At 40.2% G+C, this 15,767-nt stretch overlaps 1 protein-coding gene across 3 annotated transcripts in view; it reads left to right on the forward strand.

The window, feature by feature from the left end:
• LOC122563035 (suppressor of tumorigenicity 7 protein homolog) overlaps positions 1 to 15,275 on the forward strand; it is a 167,422-nt gene extending 152,147 nt beyond the window's left edge. For 2 of the 3 annotated variants that reach the window (XM_043716363.2, XM_087973440.1), the window contains exons 14-15: positions 5,044 to 5,183; positions 14,878 to 15,275. In XM_043716363.2, the coding sequence (XP_043572298.1) occupies positions 5,044 to 5,183; positions 14,878 to 14,973 (236 nt within the window). In that variant the 3' untranslated portion in view covers positions 14,974 to 15,275. The remainder of the gene's footprint in view (positions 1 to 5,043; positions 5,184 to 14,877) is intronic. The other variant, XM_087973441.1, reaches the window with a different exon arrangement.
• The last annotated feature ends 492 nt before the right edge of the window (positions 15,276 to 15,767 follow it).

Below are 15,767 nucleotides of genomic sequence, written 5' to 3' on the forward strand. Positions count from 1 at the left end.
TGGTTAGTCTGTGGAATTCACTGCCACAGGAGGCTGTGGAGGTCAAGTTATTTACTGTATTTAAGATAGATTTTTGACTAGTAAGGCAATGAAGGGTTACAGGGAAAAGGCGGGAGAATGGGATTGCGAAATATGTCAGTCATGATCAAATGGCAGATCTAATGGAGGGGTCAAATGACCTCATTCTGCTGTACCTTATGGTCTTTTATTGGGGTTGGTGGTGGTGGTGACTAACTTGCTCTCTGCATAGGTGGATTTCTGATACAGATTTTAATGAAGCTGTACACCTCCACATTACAGTTACACAATTCCTTAAGTTTTAGAATACTCACTGACAAAGACAAGCATGATCCTAAAGGAAGAGTGCTAAATTGGGAGAAGGCCAACTGTACCAAAATTCAGCAGGAGCTGGGGAATAGAGATTGGGAGCAGCTGTTTGAAGGGAAATCCACATTGGATATGTGGGAGGCTTTTAAAGAGAGGTTGATTAGCATGCAGGAGAGGCCTGTTCCTGTGAAAATGAGGGATAGAAATGGCAAGATTAGGGAACCATGGATGACCGGTGAAATTGAAACTAGCTAAGAGGAAAAATAAGGTCTAGGTGACTGAAGACAGCTGAAGCCTTGGAAGAATATCAGGAATGGAGGACCGATCTGAAACGAGGAATTAAGAGGACTTAAAGGGGTCATGAGATATCCTTAGCAAGCTAGGTTAAGGAAAACCCCAAAGCCTTTTATTCATATATAAGGAGCAAGAAGGTAACTAGGGAAAGGCTGGCACACTCCAGGACAAAGGAGGGAAGATATGCATGGAGTCAGCGAAAATGGGTGAAATTCTTAATGAGTACTTTGCATCGCTATTCACAGAGGAGAGGAACATAGCAGACTTTGAGGTTAGGGATAGATCTTTAATTACTGTATATGAGGTCTGCATAAGGAGGGAGCAAATGTTGTGTATTCAAAAAAACATTAACGTGGACAAGTCCTCAGGTCTGGATGAGATCTATCCCAGGTTACTGAGGGAAGCGAGAGAGGAAACAATTGGGGCTTTAACAGATATGTTTGCAGCATCCTTGAACATGGGGGGAGGTCTCAGAGCACTGGAGAATTGCTAATGTTGTGCCCTTGTTTAAGAAGGGTACCAGGGATAATCCAAGTAATTACAGACCTGTGAACCTGGTAGGGAAGCTACTGGAGAAGATACTAAAGGATATGATGTATATCCATTTGGAAGAAAATGGGCTTATCAGTGATAGGCAGCATGGTTTTGTGCAGGGAAGGTCATGTCTTACAAACCTAATAGAATTCTTTGAAGAGGTCACAAAGTTGATTGAATAGGAAAGGGATGTACATGGACTTTAGTAAGGCATTTGATAAAGTTCTCCATGTAGGCTAATGAAGAAGGTGAAGTCGCATGGGGCCCAGGGTGTTCTAGTTAGATGGATAGAGAACTGGTTGGACAACAGGAGACAGAGTAGTAGTGTAAGGGAGCTTCTCAAAATGGAGACCTGTGACAAGTGGTGTCCCACAGGAATCTGTGCTGTTGTGTATGATTTGGAAGAAGGTGTAGGTTGCCTCATAAGCAAGTTTGCAGATGACACTAAGATTGGTGGAGTAGCAGATAGTGAAGGGCACTGTCAGAGAATACAGCAGAATATAGATAGATTAAAGAGTTGGGCAGAGAAATGGCAGATGGCGTTCAATCTGGACAAATGTGAGGTGATGCATTTTGGAAGATGCAGTTCCAGAGCAAACTATGTCGTAAATGGAAAAGTCCTGGGGAAAATTGATGTGCAAAGAGATCTGGGTGTTCAGGTCCATTGGTCCCTGAAAGTGGCAATGCAGGTCAGTAGTGTGGTCATGAAGGTATATGGCATGCTTTCCTTCATCGGATGGGGTATTGAGTACAAGAGTTGGCAGGTCATGTTACAGTTGTATAAGACTTTGGTTCGGCTACATTTGGAATACTGCATACAGTTCTGGTCGCCACATTACCAAAAGGATGTGGATGCTTTAGAGAGGGTACAGAGGGTGTTCACCAGGATGTTACCAGGTATGGAGGGTGCTAGCTATGAGGAGAGGTTGAGTAGTTTAGGATTATTTTCATTGGAAAGACGGAAGTTGAGGGGGAACCTGATTGAAGCCTACAAAATCATAAGAAGAGGTGTAGACAGGGTGGATAGCAAGAAACATTTTTTTCCCAGTGTTGAGAGCTCAATTACTCGGGGTCACGAGTTCAAAATAAGAGGGGAAACATTTAGGGGAGATGTGCATAGAAAGCTCTTTATGCAGAGGGTGGTGGGTGCCTGGAATGCGTTACCAGTGGAGGTGGTAGGAGCATGAGCGATAGCATCATTTAAGACGTATCTGGACAGATACACGAATGAGCAGGAGCAAAGGGACACAGATCCTTAGAAAATAGGCGGAAGATTTAGATAGAGGATCTGGATCAGCGCAGGCTTGGAGGGCTGAAGGGCCTGTTCCTGTGCTGTAAGGTTCTTTGTTCTACAGTTTTGTTTGAAGCTCCATGACTATTGGTAGGTTTTCCAGATTCGCCGAGACCCATCAACTGAAGGACCAAGAAATGAGAGATAGCTGAATCCAAGTGTTGTAAATACCTGAGGGAGCAGGAGAATTTCCTTGTTAATCCCCGCAGATGTCTCACTCTCTCCTCCCTTCCACCACCCCACACACACATCCACCCCACCCCCACCCACAGCAAGCCCGTTGGACACTCACTGCAGTCAGATACTTATAAGCTACCTAAGTACCTTTCTCAATTTCACCCCCCACCTTGCCCCACTCCCTCCTCACACTTTCCATCTGTGGCCAAGGGTGTAATAGTCATTCCTGCCTGGCAGTTTGTCAGTCAACCACTCTCAGTGGCTGCTGACCAGGAAGCAAAAAATGTTAAATGGATCCTGCCGTTAATTTTGGCATTTCCTAACTTTTCCATAAATATCGAGCTAAAAAGAAAAATGAGAAAGAACAGCAATTTGTGAGTAATTTGCAATATTATGTGAGATTATTGAGCAATGTTTACAAGCAAGCAAGAAAAATGAGTCAGAACTAATCACCCTTGAAAATAATTAATCAGTTCATCAGTGTCTGAAACAGAACTTGCAGGTTAAAGTTTCAGGTGTAACCATTTATTAGAACAGAAGGTAAAAGATTGAAAACTGTTTGTTCCTGATTGAGTGTTCTCTCAGCCAAAATGATTAACGAGATTATGATCTTGATATGGTAATACTCCAGATGAGAACACAACTATAGCCACACAAGGAGTCATTTGGCGTTTACTTTCTTTGACCAATTAAGTTCTCTGAAAAAATGCCTTGTTCCAGGAATTTTGGTGCAATGACTGCAGTCAAGCAGCGTCTTGATTTTGATTTTGATTTTCTCATCTTTCTTGAGAGACGCAGCAACTATTGGAGAAGAAATAGATTTCTCTTTGTCTGTTTAGGCTTGTGTCTGAGAGATCGTAGGGTAGCAATTGTCTGCTAGTTTGGGCAAATCTTCACCTAAGTTTTTTGTCCTGAATTCCGTATTGTTTATACAAAAATGGTAACACCTTTGGATCAAGCCTGTTGCAATTTAGATGAACACAAAGCTTATGTTGCACTTACATGCACTTGCAATGGAACAGAATGGTTTTGGTTCAAATTACTGACTACATTGTATGGAACTGTTTTACAATTTAGGGAGGTCAAAATAACAAGGATTAAGACTTTAGTCTGCCTGCTAAATCATTAAGAATCATTTAAAACTTCACTGGGCTGAGACTGAGGTACCGGGTTATCTGCTTAAACTCAACATTGCAAGCAGTTAGCAAATTGAACCAGCTAGCTCTTGGTCAAAGGCACAAGAAATATAAATATGCTTAATAATTAACAAGAACAGAAAAAAATTAAAAAGCTACCAGAGTGTTAAGCACTTTAACTTAAGGTATAAAAATAAAGGGCCGGATGTTTGCCTACAGCTTTACAAAGCCCATGTTAATACATCATCTGTGACCAGTTCTGACCACTGTCCCTTGGAATATAAACAGCTTGAAAAGGAGTGTGCTGTGGATTCACCAGTATGTTACCAGGTCTCCCAAGTATTAGGTTATGTGGAGTGATTATACAAATTCCCTGAAATAGAAGGTTAATTTAGAAGCCATGGAGTGGTTTAATTGAGATTTTTAGAATTTTGAAGATGACAGGAAGATGACTTTTTTTCCATGCGGACAACAGAATTTCAAAACCAGGCCATTTTGGAGGGATATTGAAAACTGTCAAATAATTCCAAAAGTGTGAAACTCTGTGCTATAACAAGCTGTGGATGCGACCTGACTTAAGACTTTCAGTCTGGCACAGATTTCCACCAGACAAAAGATGTTAAAAAGAATGAAGATAGGCTTTTAGAGTTCAAACACAGATCAACTATGAAAGAGGGACTAAATGGGCTGTGTAGGCGAATGTTATCCAAATGGATCCATATATGAATAGATGAATTAGATGAAGGATGTAGCCATTTGGAGACCCCTCTCCCACAAACTTCACTGTTCGACTAGATGGTTTTTATTCCACATTTCTGCCTGTCTCCGATAACTATTGACTGCCTCAGTTAAGATTCCACCTACCTCTGCCTGAAAGATGTTCAATAATCCTGCCTTCACTGCTCTTTGGAAGAGAGTTCCAAAGACTTATGACCCTGTCAGAAGAAAAAAAAATCTTCCTCATCTCCAACTTAAGTGCGAAGTCCTTGATCTTTTAAACTGTGTCCATTATTTAGTTTTGGACTCTCCCACATGAGGAAACATTCTTGCAGCATCAACCCTGTCAAGCCTCCTCAAGATCTTATATGTTTCAATAAGATTACCTCTCATCCTAAACCCTCGATTGAAATAAAGGACCACCATGTTCACATTTTCCTCATAAAGATAACCGGCAATAAATGTAGCCATGTCAATGTTACTTGTGATACGTGAACAAAGACTATGCTATTGATCAAGTTGTAAGGCACTTTTTACAATGAAGGGCTATGCTTTGTTCTTGTCTAGCTTTCCATGAAGTGTCAGTTTATCCAAAGAAGGAGCTCCCATTCTTCATCTTGTTCACAGCTGGACTGTGTTCGTTTACTGCGATGCTGGCGCTCCTCACACATCAGTTTCCAGAACTCATGGGCGTTTTTGCTAAGGCTGTAAGTATTGGTAGTGAAATTTCCAGGTACTCACTTAAGTCTAATCTGTTTTGTAACCAGCATAAATAAATAAATTAATAATGCCAGAAACTGGAATTGAGAAACACACCATTGCTCTTTATGATGGATCGGAAGGAGTACGCATTCAGGCTGATGGATTTTATGTTTTTGGGTTGGGGAGGTCCCTCAGTCACTTGAGCCTATTCTCATTATTTGTTAAGATCATGGTCAATCAGTACCTTAACCCCATAGAACTGTCTTGGCTCTACAACATCTCTTGTTCTTATTTACCCTGAGAGGTAGTTTCTCTGATTGGAGACTCAAGAATTCTGGAATCATTGTTTCACTTCGGGCATGGATAAGGAGAAATTTCTTCACTCAGGGATCCTGAAGCTTTGGAATGATTCTGGGTGCCGAGTCAGTGAATACATTGAAGACTGACATAAGAGCATAAGAAGTAGGAACTGGAATAGGCCATTCATCCCCTCAAACCTGTTTGCTCCACCTGTTTCTGCTATTGTCTTTTCCGCTGCCGAGGATGATGTCAGGTGATCTGTCCGATTTCATTCCTCCGAAATTTGATTCATACAACTGAATGGCTTGCTAGGTCATTTCGGAGAGCAGGTGAGAATCAACCATGTTGCTGTGGGTTTGGAGTTGCATATCAGCCAGACCAGGTGAGAATGGTGGGTTTCCTTCCCTGAAGAACAGTAGGGTTTGATGTAGAAAGTGAGCCATGATTTTATTGAATGGGGAAATGGGCTTGAAAAGCTTTTTTTTTCCATTAATACACATGATGGGGCTTCATTATATCAGACCTTGTTTAGACCTATAACTATTATGGGAATTAATTTAACAAAAGGTGAACAGGGAACTAACAGTCATGCATTCGATTTGTGAATATGATTATGGTGGAAACCTTCTGAATAGCTCCATGAAAGGAAAACAATAAAAGGATGAAATCTAAATGTTTAAGCTGCCTTTTTATGAAGAATGTTTATACACACAGCTTTCTTTTCTTGAATTTTTAACCACTATGGTGGCTGTATGAATCTGATCTGAGCTGTATGTGAATTGGTATGGAGCTTCAAATTAGCTGCGGCTCTAACTTTCTGCATCAAAACGGTTAATGCAATTCTTTGGATTTGAGAACTGTCGCCACATTAGAAAATAACACTCTGTCGTATACATGGTTGCACAAATCACCGTCTGTGTTTATGCAAAAGCAGCTCGCCTTCTCGGAGAAGCTGGCAGACAGTTGATAAACCTTGTAGCATTTATGTTGAGGTAATCCTGGGACATAATTCCAACCGCAGTTAGTTTTCTTCTCTTCTAAACTCTCTGTGACTGAATTAGAGGACCACTTCCTTATCTGAATTTGCGTTTGCATTAGTTGGCTGAGTTGTTGCTTGGTATGATTTTTGCAAGGTTTGTGAAGGTTTGTTGGTATGATTATGAAGACAGAACCTGCATTTATGTAGTGCCTTTCATAACCTCAATACATCACCAAGCCGATGAACATTTGGACTGTTGTTGCAGTTTTAATAATAAGAACAGGACAAACAACAAGAATACAATAGGATCTTAAAAGCTGCAGTGTAGTAAATAATTATAAACTTCCTCTTTTGTGTTTTTTTGAGAGTTAAATGTAAACCAGGGCAGTAGGGGAACTCCACTTTTTGGCCATAGCAGTACGCCTTGAAGTCTAGTCACTGCTGCAACCTAGGATTTATTATTCTTAAAACTCCCCCAAGATGCTTTGAAATAGACCAACTTGACCTCCATAATTGGTAGTCACAAAGATCGTGATCTCTCGGGCATGTGGACAGGCATTGATTGAATTAATGAGCAAAATGACATACATATAACAATGAAACAGCAGTGCAGCAGGCCACTGTAGTAGTGCCCATGTGTAGAAGGCTGGAAGCCCCCACAATGAGGCATGACTGTTCCCTGCAGTAAGGAAATCCAGAACAAAGGAATGTACCATTGATTCCAGAATAGGATCAGTTGAAAAACAAATCCAGAACGCATTAATTCTCTTGGAATGTGGAGCATTTTGTCTGAAAGCTCTGCATGCAGAAACAATTTGAATGTTTAAGCATAATAAAGAGAAGGGAGGCAAGATTTTTGATATTTAATTGAAGAATGATGGGAAAAGAATTATGTGGAATATAAAAGCTGCCACATAATCTTTGGCCCAAATGGCCGGATTCTGATCCGTATAATGATCAAGATCCATGATGATACCTTACCTTTCTTTACCAAATTACTTGTTAGCCGTGCTCAATGGGTAGCACTCGCACCTGTGAATCACAAGGTCGTGGGTTGAAGTTCCTCTCTAGAGTGTTGAGCACAAAATCCCAGCTGACAATTCAGTGTTGTTAGTAAGGGTTCTCTATGCCGAAAACTAGCTAAGAGGGAAAGATTAGATAAAAGATTAAACTGAAGGAGAATGTGAAACATTATTTCAAAGAAGTGACAGGCTTTTAAATATTCCCATGATTCGCTGAGAGCAGAAAATAATGTGTGTGGGACATGAAGAGGGAAGAGAGAGAAAAATAAACAGTTTGTCCCTGAACAGATGAGATGGGGTAGCCAATATATCAGGAATAAGCCCCGCACTGGAAGGAAGTGGTCTCTTGAGTGGTCCATCTGATTAGAAGGCAGTTCCTGTCAGCACCATAGCTCTGTAATGGGCACATGCAGGACTGCTACCAGCCCCAGGATGAATGCCCCACTGAGCCTTCTACTCAGGAGCGTCAGGCAGTGAAAGGAAACATGGAGTTAAAGCTTTATTTTCTAAATAGGAACAAACCTCATCATACCTTCTGGTGTGAACAAGCATTTTGGTGCCAGTTAGTAGCAATGTACCATTCAGCTTGCTGGATGTGTGGATGACAGCAGTCAGATTTTGTCAGTGCTCAGCACATGTTTGTAACGTGCATTGGTGTGTGAAATAAAGCAGAGGGACAGTGCCTGTGGGGCCGCTGGTAATTCTGTAATAAATCTTATCTTCTCAAAGATTGGTCGAAGCGGGGAGATAGTTAATGACCCAAGTCCCACAATCCCAAAGAAAATGAGTTGTTGTGGGGTGGGGGAAGAGGTTAGAAAAGAACTCTCTTGAATGTGCTGACTCCACTTGTTGACCAATGTGAAACTAACCAGAGCAGCCTCCGGAACCAGATCTATGTAACTTTCTCCTCTCCTTCAGTGCTGGTTTGTTGTGTGGAAGAAACCAATTCTGCTCATGCTGTAGTACAAAATAATTGCTTATCTCTGCATGGCTTGGGTTTGAGACCTTGTATGATTAATGGGAAAACACGGGTTTTTTTTGCACTCTGCCATTAGAGATTAGATTTTTATCAAAATGAGACAATAAGTGTAAGAAATACCCTGCATGAAAATACTGGGTCAGGAGATGAGAACAGTGAATAATTTAAATAAGGCCATCTGTGTTTTATAACAGAATTCCACCCCATCGGGAAAATTACAATATAAGTAGCAGTATTGTTCCAGTTATAATCGTCCTCTGTCTTATTATCTTTTATTTTGAAGGAATGAAATCTTCCACCTGGCAATCCTAAGTTTCATTTCTAGTCTTAAGTGGTTATAAATCTTGGCAGTAAGTACTACTTTCAGTGGCTGTTCTCTCAGGAGCAACTTGAAAATCCAGAACTGGCACAATGGGCCAAATGGTTGCCTCCTGCAGTGTATCATTCATAGACTGGGGCATCACATAATACTTTATTTTCTAATCAACCTATTCAGAGATGGTCCTTACGCACCTCTGGAACAGGTGAGACTAGAATCTGGGCCTCCTGGTCCAGAAGTAGAGGCACAACCACTCTGCCACAACAGCCCTGGGGAGTCAAATCCTCAAAGATGGTCTAATTCAGGACAGATGTCAGGAGATAATAATCTGGGCAAAGGCTGATCACAATCAGGTCTAACAAACAGAGCAGTGTTGGGAAGGCAGGAGAGTTGCTATTTTGCTGAGAAAAAAATATACAAAGTTCATTTAATAGCTGTGTCATCAGTAGTCACAAGATTATTAAGCAAAAAACTCAATTTCTTTTCTGTTTTATGTTCATCTACTTCTTTCTCTGGGCAAGAACCTGCTTTACCAACATGAACAAAAACGTTGCAGCTTTTCCCCCGAAATGCTTTGATCACTCAGAGTCCAGTAGGGACATATGATTATCGGACCCAATGCATTGACCCTGTTTTGTTTTTGCAGTTGTTGCCAGACCTGCTAAGTTTCTCCAGCTCTTTATTTTTGTTTCAGATTTCCAGTATCCCTTTTTTTTTGTTTTTACATTAACCTGTTGGAATATTTGAGACTTGACGTAGATTCAAGTTTTATTGGCTAGGAGAAAGAGAAAAGATGGAAGCAGCAAATGTTACGGACGGCAAAGGAAGTGTTCTTGGTAATAGAGCAGACAAGCAGGAAGTGTGCAGAATTTTTTATATCTGGAATTTTCAGCACAGAACCAACTAGTTTGTAATGCTCGCTCGTTGTGCAGATTCCTGAAGTTCATGCACATTATCAACTTTTGAAAGTCAGTGCATTGGTACACCAGTTGGAATGCACAGCCTCAGAGCGGCTAGTTTAGAAGGAGTGTTGCTGGTCTGTACTCAGCACATTGGCTCCTCACACACTTCCTTATCTCAACCTGTGCTATTCCTTTCTCCCTTTTGTTTATTTAACTTCCCATTAAATTCCTCCAAAGTACACACCTCAGTATTTCTAGTAGAAACTCAGTCACTGACTCTGTTCAAGATGTGCATCAATAGATTTCTGAATACTAGTGATATTAATAGATACAGGGTAGCACAGGAAAATGTTATTGAGATGGATGATCAACCATGATCAAATTAAATTGTAGAGCAGACTGCTTCTACGTCTATGTTCTTGCAGTTTTTGCAGCAAGTTTCACCATCTCGTTTTGAGTAGCGATGTTTTTTCCTGAATTTCTGAGTGATCTTTCATCTGTGGCAGCTAATTTGGACTCTGTACAAATGAAAACATTTTTATCACTTCCTTATTGAACAATTTCATCATATCTGGTTTATAATAACACAAGCATTTAATTATGTAGACACAACATATGGAAGTTCCACTCTGTTAAAATCTTAAATCTATTTTAAGTTGGATCCTGCAGATCTCATTTAGTGGTTGAAATGTCTTTCCAGGATTTTGAATATCAGTGTTAGATATAGATGTTTCCAATTGAACAACTAAGTGCAGATATACTGAACCTTTCTAAACCACTGGTTTAGAACCTCATGAAGAACTTGAGTTTAGTGTCTGTTTCTGGGTACTACATCTTGGGAAGCATTGCCAAAGCAGTTGAGGTGCTGAGGAGATTTAGCTGAAAGATAGCAGGACTGAGGGACTTCAATACTCTGAAGCCACTGGAGCAGCTAGCACTGTTCTCCCCTCGAATCTATACATTCAATGGGCACTTGAAATAGTGATTTTTTTTTGGATCAAGTAGGAAGAGACTGTTTCCATTAATAATATGGTCTGAAACCAGAGAACACATTTAAAATAGCCTGGGGAGGGTTATTTATTTAACGGGGCATGTTGTGCGATGTGGAATGCCATCCTTGAAAGGTGGTGTAATCTAATTCCATAATAATTATCAAAAGGGGCTTGAGTGACTCACCTCCTGACTCCCCAGTGCTTATACATTATCTACAAGGCACAATTCAAGAGTGTGATGGAACAGGCTCCACTTCCCTGGATGGGTGCAGCTCCAATAACACTCAAGGAGAAGTTTGACACCATCCAAGATAGAGACACTGTATTGATAGGCATCCCTTGTACCATATGGATCATTCACTCCCTTCACTAGTGCACAGTGCAAGAGTATGTGCCATCTAGAAGATGCACTGTAGCAACTTGCCAAAGCTCCTTCGTCGAACCTTCCAAATCCATAATCTCTATCATTAGAAGGACAAGGGTACCAGATACATGGGAACACCACTGCCAAATCTCCCTTCAAGTCAAACACTATCCTGACTTGGACCTAAATAACTCTTCCTTCAATGTTGCTGAGTAAAAATCCTGGAACTCCCTTTCTAATAGTACTGTGCATGTCCCTACATCGGATGAATTGCAGTGGTTCAAAAAAGTAGCTCACCACCATTTTCTCTAGGGTAGCTACCCTGGTCTAGCCAGTGACACCCAAGGAAAGGAATATTTTGAGTGGAAAAAATAGTAGATCTTCAGAGAGAGACCAAAGGGAAGAAACTAATTGGGGGTCTCTTCTAAAGAGCCAGTGCAGACACAGTGGGCCAGAAGGTCTTATGCTGTTCCTTATTAACTGTGATGTGGCCTTTTTCATTACTTTATGATGTGCCTGCGTATGAATGTGTGTGTGTGAGACTAAATTTATCTGGCATTGATTTCAGCTGTAAAGTTGCCAAGATTGCAAAGAGTTAATACCAAGGCAAGACAGTAGTTTCATTTAAGATAATGATCACACTTCACTGTGATTCACAACCTATCAGGGTCAGAAGATATCAGTCTCAAATCAAAATGTTACTTATGCTTTAGCTCACTAAAGGAAATTGTTCTTGTTTCTACTGAAATATTTCCTCAGAAACAAAGTATTGCAATCCAAAATTAGTCATCTTGCCCCATGTTCTTCCTTTGAAAATATTTATCCACATTTTCCTTACAAGAAACATTGGCCTCTACATGAACTGCTCTCCATAGCAAAGCATTTCAGCCTTAAAATAAAAAAAAAACACCCCTGATGAGTGGGCGGTGATTTTGGTCTATACTTGTAGCATGAAATGAGTTCCTAATATTTAGCAGCCTATTTTATACCATGCCCATTGACTTTTAATGAGCCAATGCTTTATAAATTTCATGTGATATTTATGCAGCACAAAATGCCATGTCTTCTTCTCCCCTTGCTTGCTCTTTTATTTCATGACCTTCTTTCTAAAAGGTATTACTTCACATTTATTCACTTGAATTGTACCTGTCACCTATCTGTCCTTTCTGCTAGTGTGTTGAGTCTTCCTGGACTCCTTAACAGTCTGCTTATTATTTTATTTCAAGATCATCTAGGTACCTGGACCTGGAGTTTGCTGTCCATTTGAGTCCAGATAAAGTCGAGTTGGAACCCTATTGTTTTCTTGACTTGTTTAAAGCATTTGTATGCAGTGTCCTGTTTTTGCAAAATGAATGAACAAGTGTGTGTGTTGCTCTCCCTTTAAACAAAACCTGAATGGTTAACTGTTCCTTATTGCAATCTCAATAGCAATAACTCGACTAGTAGAGAGACCATTTCCCAACCAATCAGCACTCTCTTCTCACGCAATATAAATTGTTGTTCTCTGAGATTTAGAATTCTTGTGATCCTGTCCAGACAAATGCAAATAAAAAACTTCAGCATGTCTTTTTTTTTAAATCAGGATTGCTCAAATTCCGTACGACCAAATGACCAATTATTTTGGTGTTTGTCTTTGTCAATAAAACTTTTTTAAAAATTTCTTAGCTTCACATTCTGATTCTGGACGAGTTTTTGTTTGCAGCCAGCATGTATAGATGCTACACTGTGTCAATGCAAGGTAGTTGAGTATTGCTGAAAAAGACATGTTTGTAGCTTTTTGTCTTCTCCTTAGCAGGGTAAATCGCAAGAATGCTATTTTAAAGCAAAAATTAGCATTTAAACAAAGACCTCACCTCTGAAATATCAAATGACAAGTAATTGCGAATAAATCAGTTGGCTTTCATTAGCAGGGAGTTTGAGTTTAAGAGCAGTGAGTTTATGCTGCAGCTCTATAGATCCCTGGTAAGACAACATTGGAATATTGTGTTCCGTTCTGGTTATCTCCTTACAGGAAGGATGTGGAAGCTTTAGAGATGGTGCAGAGGGGATTTACCAGGATGCTGCCTGGACTGGAGGGCATGTCTTATGAAGAAAGGGAACTAGGGCTTTTCTCATTGGAGCGAAGAAGGATGAGAGGTGACTTGATAGAGGTGTATGTAATGGTGAGAGGCGTAGATAGAGTGGATAACCAGAGACGTTTTTCCATGGCAGAAATGTCTATCACGAGGAGGCATAATTTTAAGGTGATTGTAGAAAGGTTAAAGGGGGGTGTCAGAGTTGGTTGTTTACACAGAGAGGTGGGTGTGTGGAATGTAGTGCCAGCAGTGGTAGTAGAATCGGATAAATTAGGGACATTTAAGTGATTCTTGGATTGGCACATGGGTGATATTAAAATGTACATTATGTTTGATCTTAGAGTAGGATAAAAAGCCAGCACAACATCGAGAGCTGAAGGGCCTGTACTGTTCTATGTCTGTGTTCTAGAATGAGGAGAAATTTCTTCACTCTGAGTACCTAGTAGGTGGGGCTCACTATCACAAATAGTACTTGAGGGAAATAGCTTTAACTTTCTCAAAGAAAATTAAATGAGTATAAGAGCAAAAAAGGAATAGGAAGGAACATTGGAAAGTGGAAATGATGTACATGGAATGGGGCAGAAGCTTGCACAGAGTGTAGACACCAGCACAGACTAGTTGGGTCAAATGGCCTGTTTCTGTATAGTATATTGTGTATAATCAGCCTGCTCTAGTTTTGTTTTTAATTAAAGTCAAACTTATGATTGGTTTAAGCAATCCTCATTAAGATGTTAGCGTTACCACAAAAATCATGAAGGAAACTGACTCATGATCGAAAATCTGGTGTCAGTTGTCAACTGCATGAACTGTTCGCTACAAGCTTTGAGCTGTGAAAAAGTCTGAAACATTTCTTAGAGTAAAAGGTTGCAATGTTTACATTCTGAGGAAAATGTTCAATACTCCCTTAATAGTTCATTGGGAACATCAGTGGAGATTTGTGTACTGATACAGGATTAGAACCCTCTGCTTTCTAATTCTGACAAACATACCACCACCTGACCAGGGTTGAAATCAAGGACAGAAAGTTAATCTTGAATTGCCCATGATTGTTAGCTGTTCTTATTTGCATGATTCTAAAAACTGCTAAAGTATTTCAAGGAAAGTAAATTTTTCTTTTATCAAAACATCTGGGTTCTAAAAAGACCTTCTGCTCAGTCTGACGTGTGTTGTCAATTCTGGCTCTTAAGCATTTAAGAAAGGCTGGGTGACTTTATTTTAATCTGTAGCTCAGAAGATAAAATACATTCACTTAGAAATCTAGGATTCCACCTGCTGCTGCCATAGAATGCAATTGTCTCAAATAACCATGGAATCATTTAAATCTCCTTCTATGGATGTCTTAGTACAAAAAATGTGATATTGAGCAGAGTAACTGTTGGTTACTGACTAACATTTATTTTAATAACTTGTGGAAAAAACCCATAATAATGCTTGAAATTCTTTTGTTTGCTAATATGTAGATGAACAGAGCAATAATACTCTCTCAGCCCTCATTTGCAGATTACTAGAAACCATTGAATGTAGACTGCAGTTTTCTTTTCTACATTTTAATTCTCTCGTTAATTTATTCCAGGGCAGCCCGGCAGTGTCAGTAGACAAAACAGGAATCAAATAGTTTTGCAAATAAAACAATACGTTTCCCTTGAAAGTTTGGTGGGATATGCCTTTGGGAGAGGAAAAATGTGGATTTGTAATGAAGCTCCTGTATGTTACTCCAGTGGAAAAATATGCCTCTAACTTGCTTCCTTGCTGTTTAATGTCTTGCAGTTCTTCAGCACACTGTTTGCACCCTTCAACTTTGTGATGGAGAAGATTGAGAGTGTCTTACCCTCTAGCTTCTGGCACCTGCTGACCCGAATCTGACACAAATGGTTCACAGAAAACAGACCCAACACTCTTTCTTTCCCTATCCCCCCCTCCAACCCCTTTCCAGGATCTGTCAGTGTAGAACAAAACACTGCCCAGACGATCGAAGTGAGGGAGGGAAAGGCTGAGGGGAACACCACTACTGCAAGTCGGAGACACTGTCGCTGCTGCCAAGTCTGGGTGTTTTAACCTTGTAACAAAGAACTGAGAGGAATTTATTTCAGTTTCTCTTCGTCAGATGGAGAAACAGACAAAAAAAATCAAAAGGGAAAAAATAAAGTTAAATTTTGTGCATTGTTTGTGTAGCTCAACGTCCTTTTTATTTCCATTCACAAACCTTGTCTGCGCTCGCTCAGAAGATCATGCCATGCAGAAGATCATTCAACTCAGCGCACCTGCCCAGAGAATTCCAATTGTTCCTAATCATTGTGCTCATTTTGTTATTAAATGGGTTGAGTATTGTCAACTCATCTACTCCATCTGGTTGTTTGTTCTGTAAGTTGGTCACTCATTGTGTCAAGAGAAGGTTTTTGTAACATTGGTTCTTGTCCTACTTCAGTCTGTTCCCTTGATTCATACCCACAGTCATGTTTAAAGTTTCTCATGCCTTCAGCAGTATTGCTGACTTCTCTAATGGGGGCTTAGAAGTTGATTCCAATGGTAACTTTCTAAAAGAATTGTCAAACTCTTTGAACGGATAGAAAACATTGCAAGTCTTTGGGGGAGGAGGAAGGCACTGGGACTAATTTGGGAATCTGGATATCCTCTTTCTGTGAATTATATGGTCAAAA

Source organism: Chiloscyllium plagiosum, unplaced genomic scaffold (genome assembly GCF_037043375.1).
Source record: "Chiloscyllium plagiosum isolate Xiang-an unplaced genomic scaffold, Cpla_swu_hap1 HiC_scaffold_26, whole genome shotgun sequence".
NCBI classification, from domain to species: Eukaryota; Metazoa; Chordata; class Chondrichthyes; order Orectolobiformes; family Hemiscylliidae; genus Chiloscyllium; species Chiloscyllium plagiosum.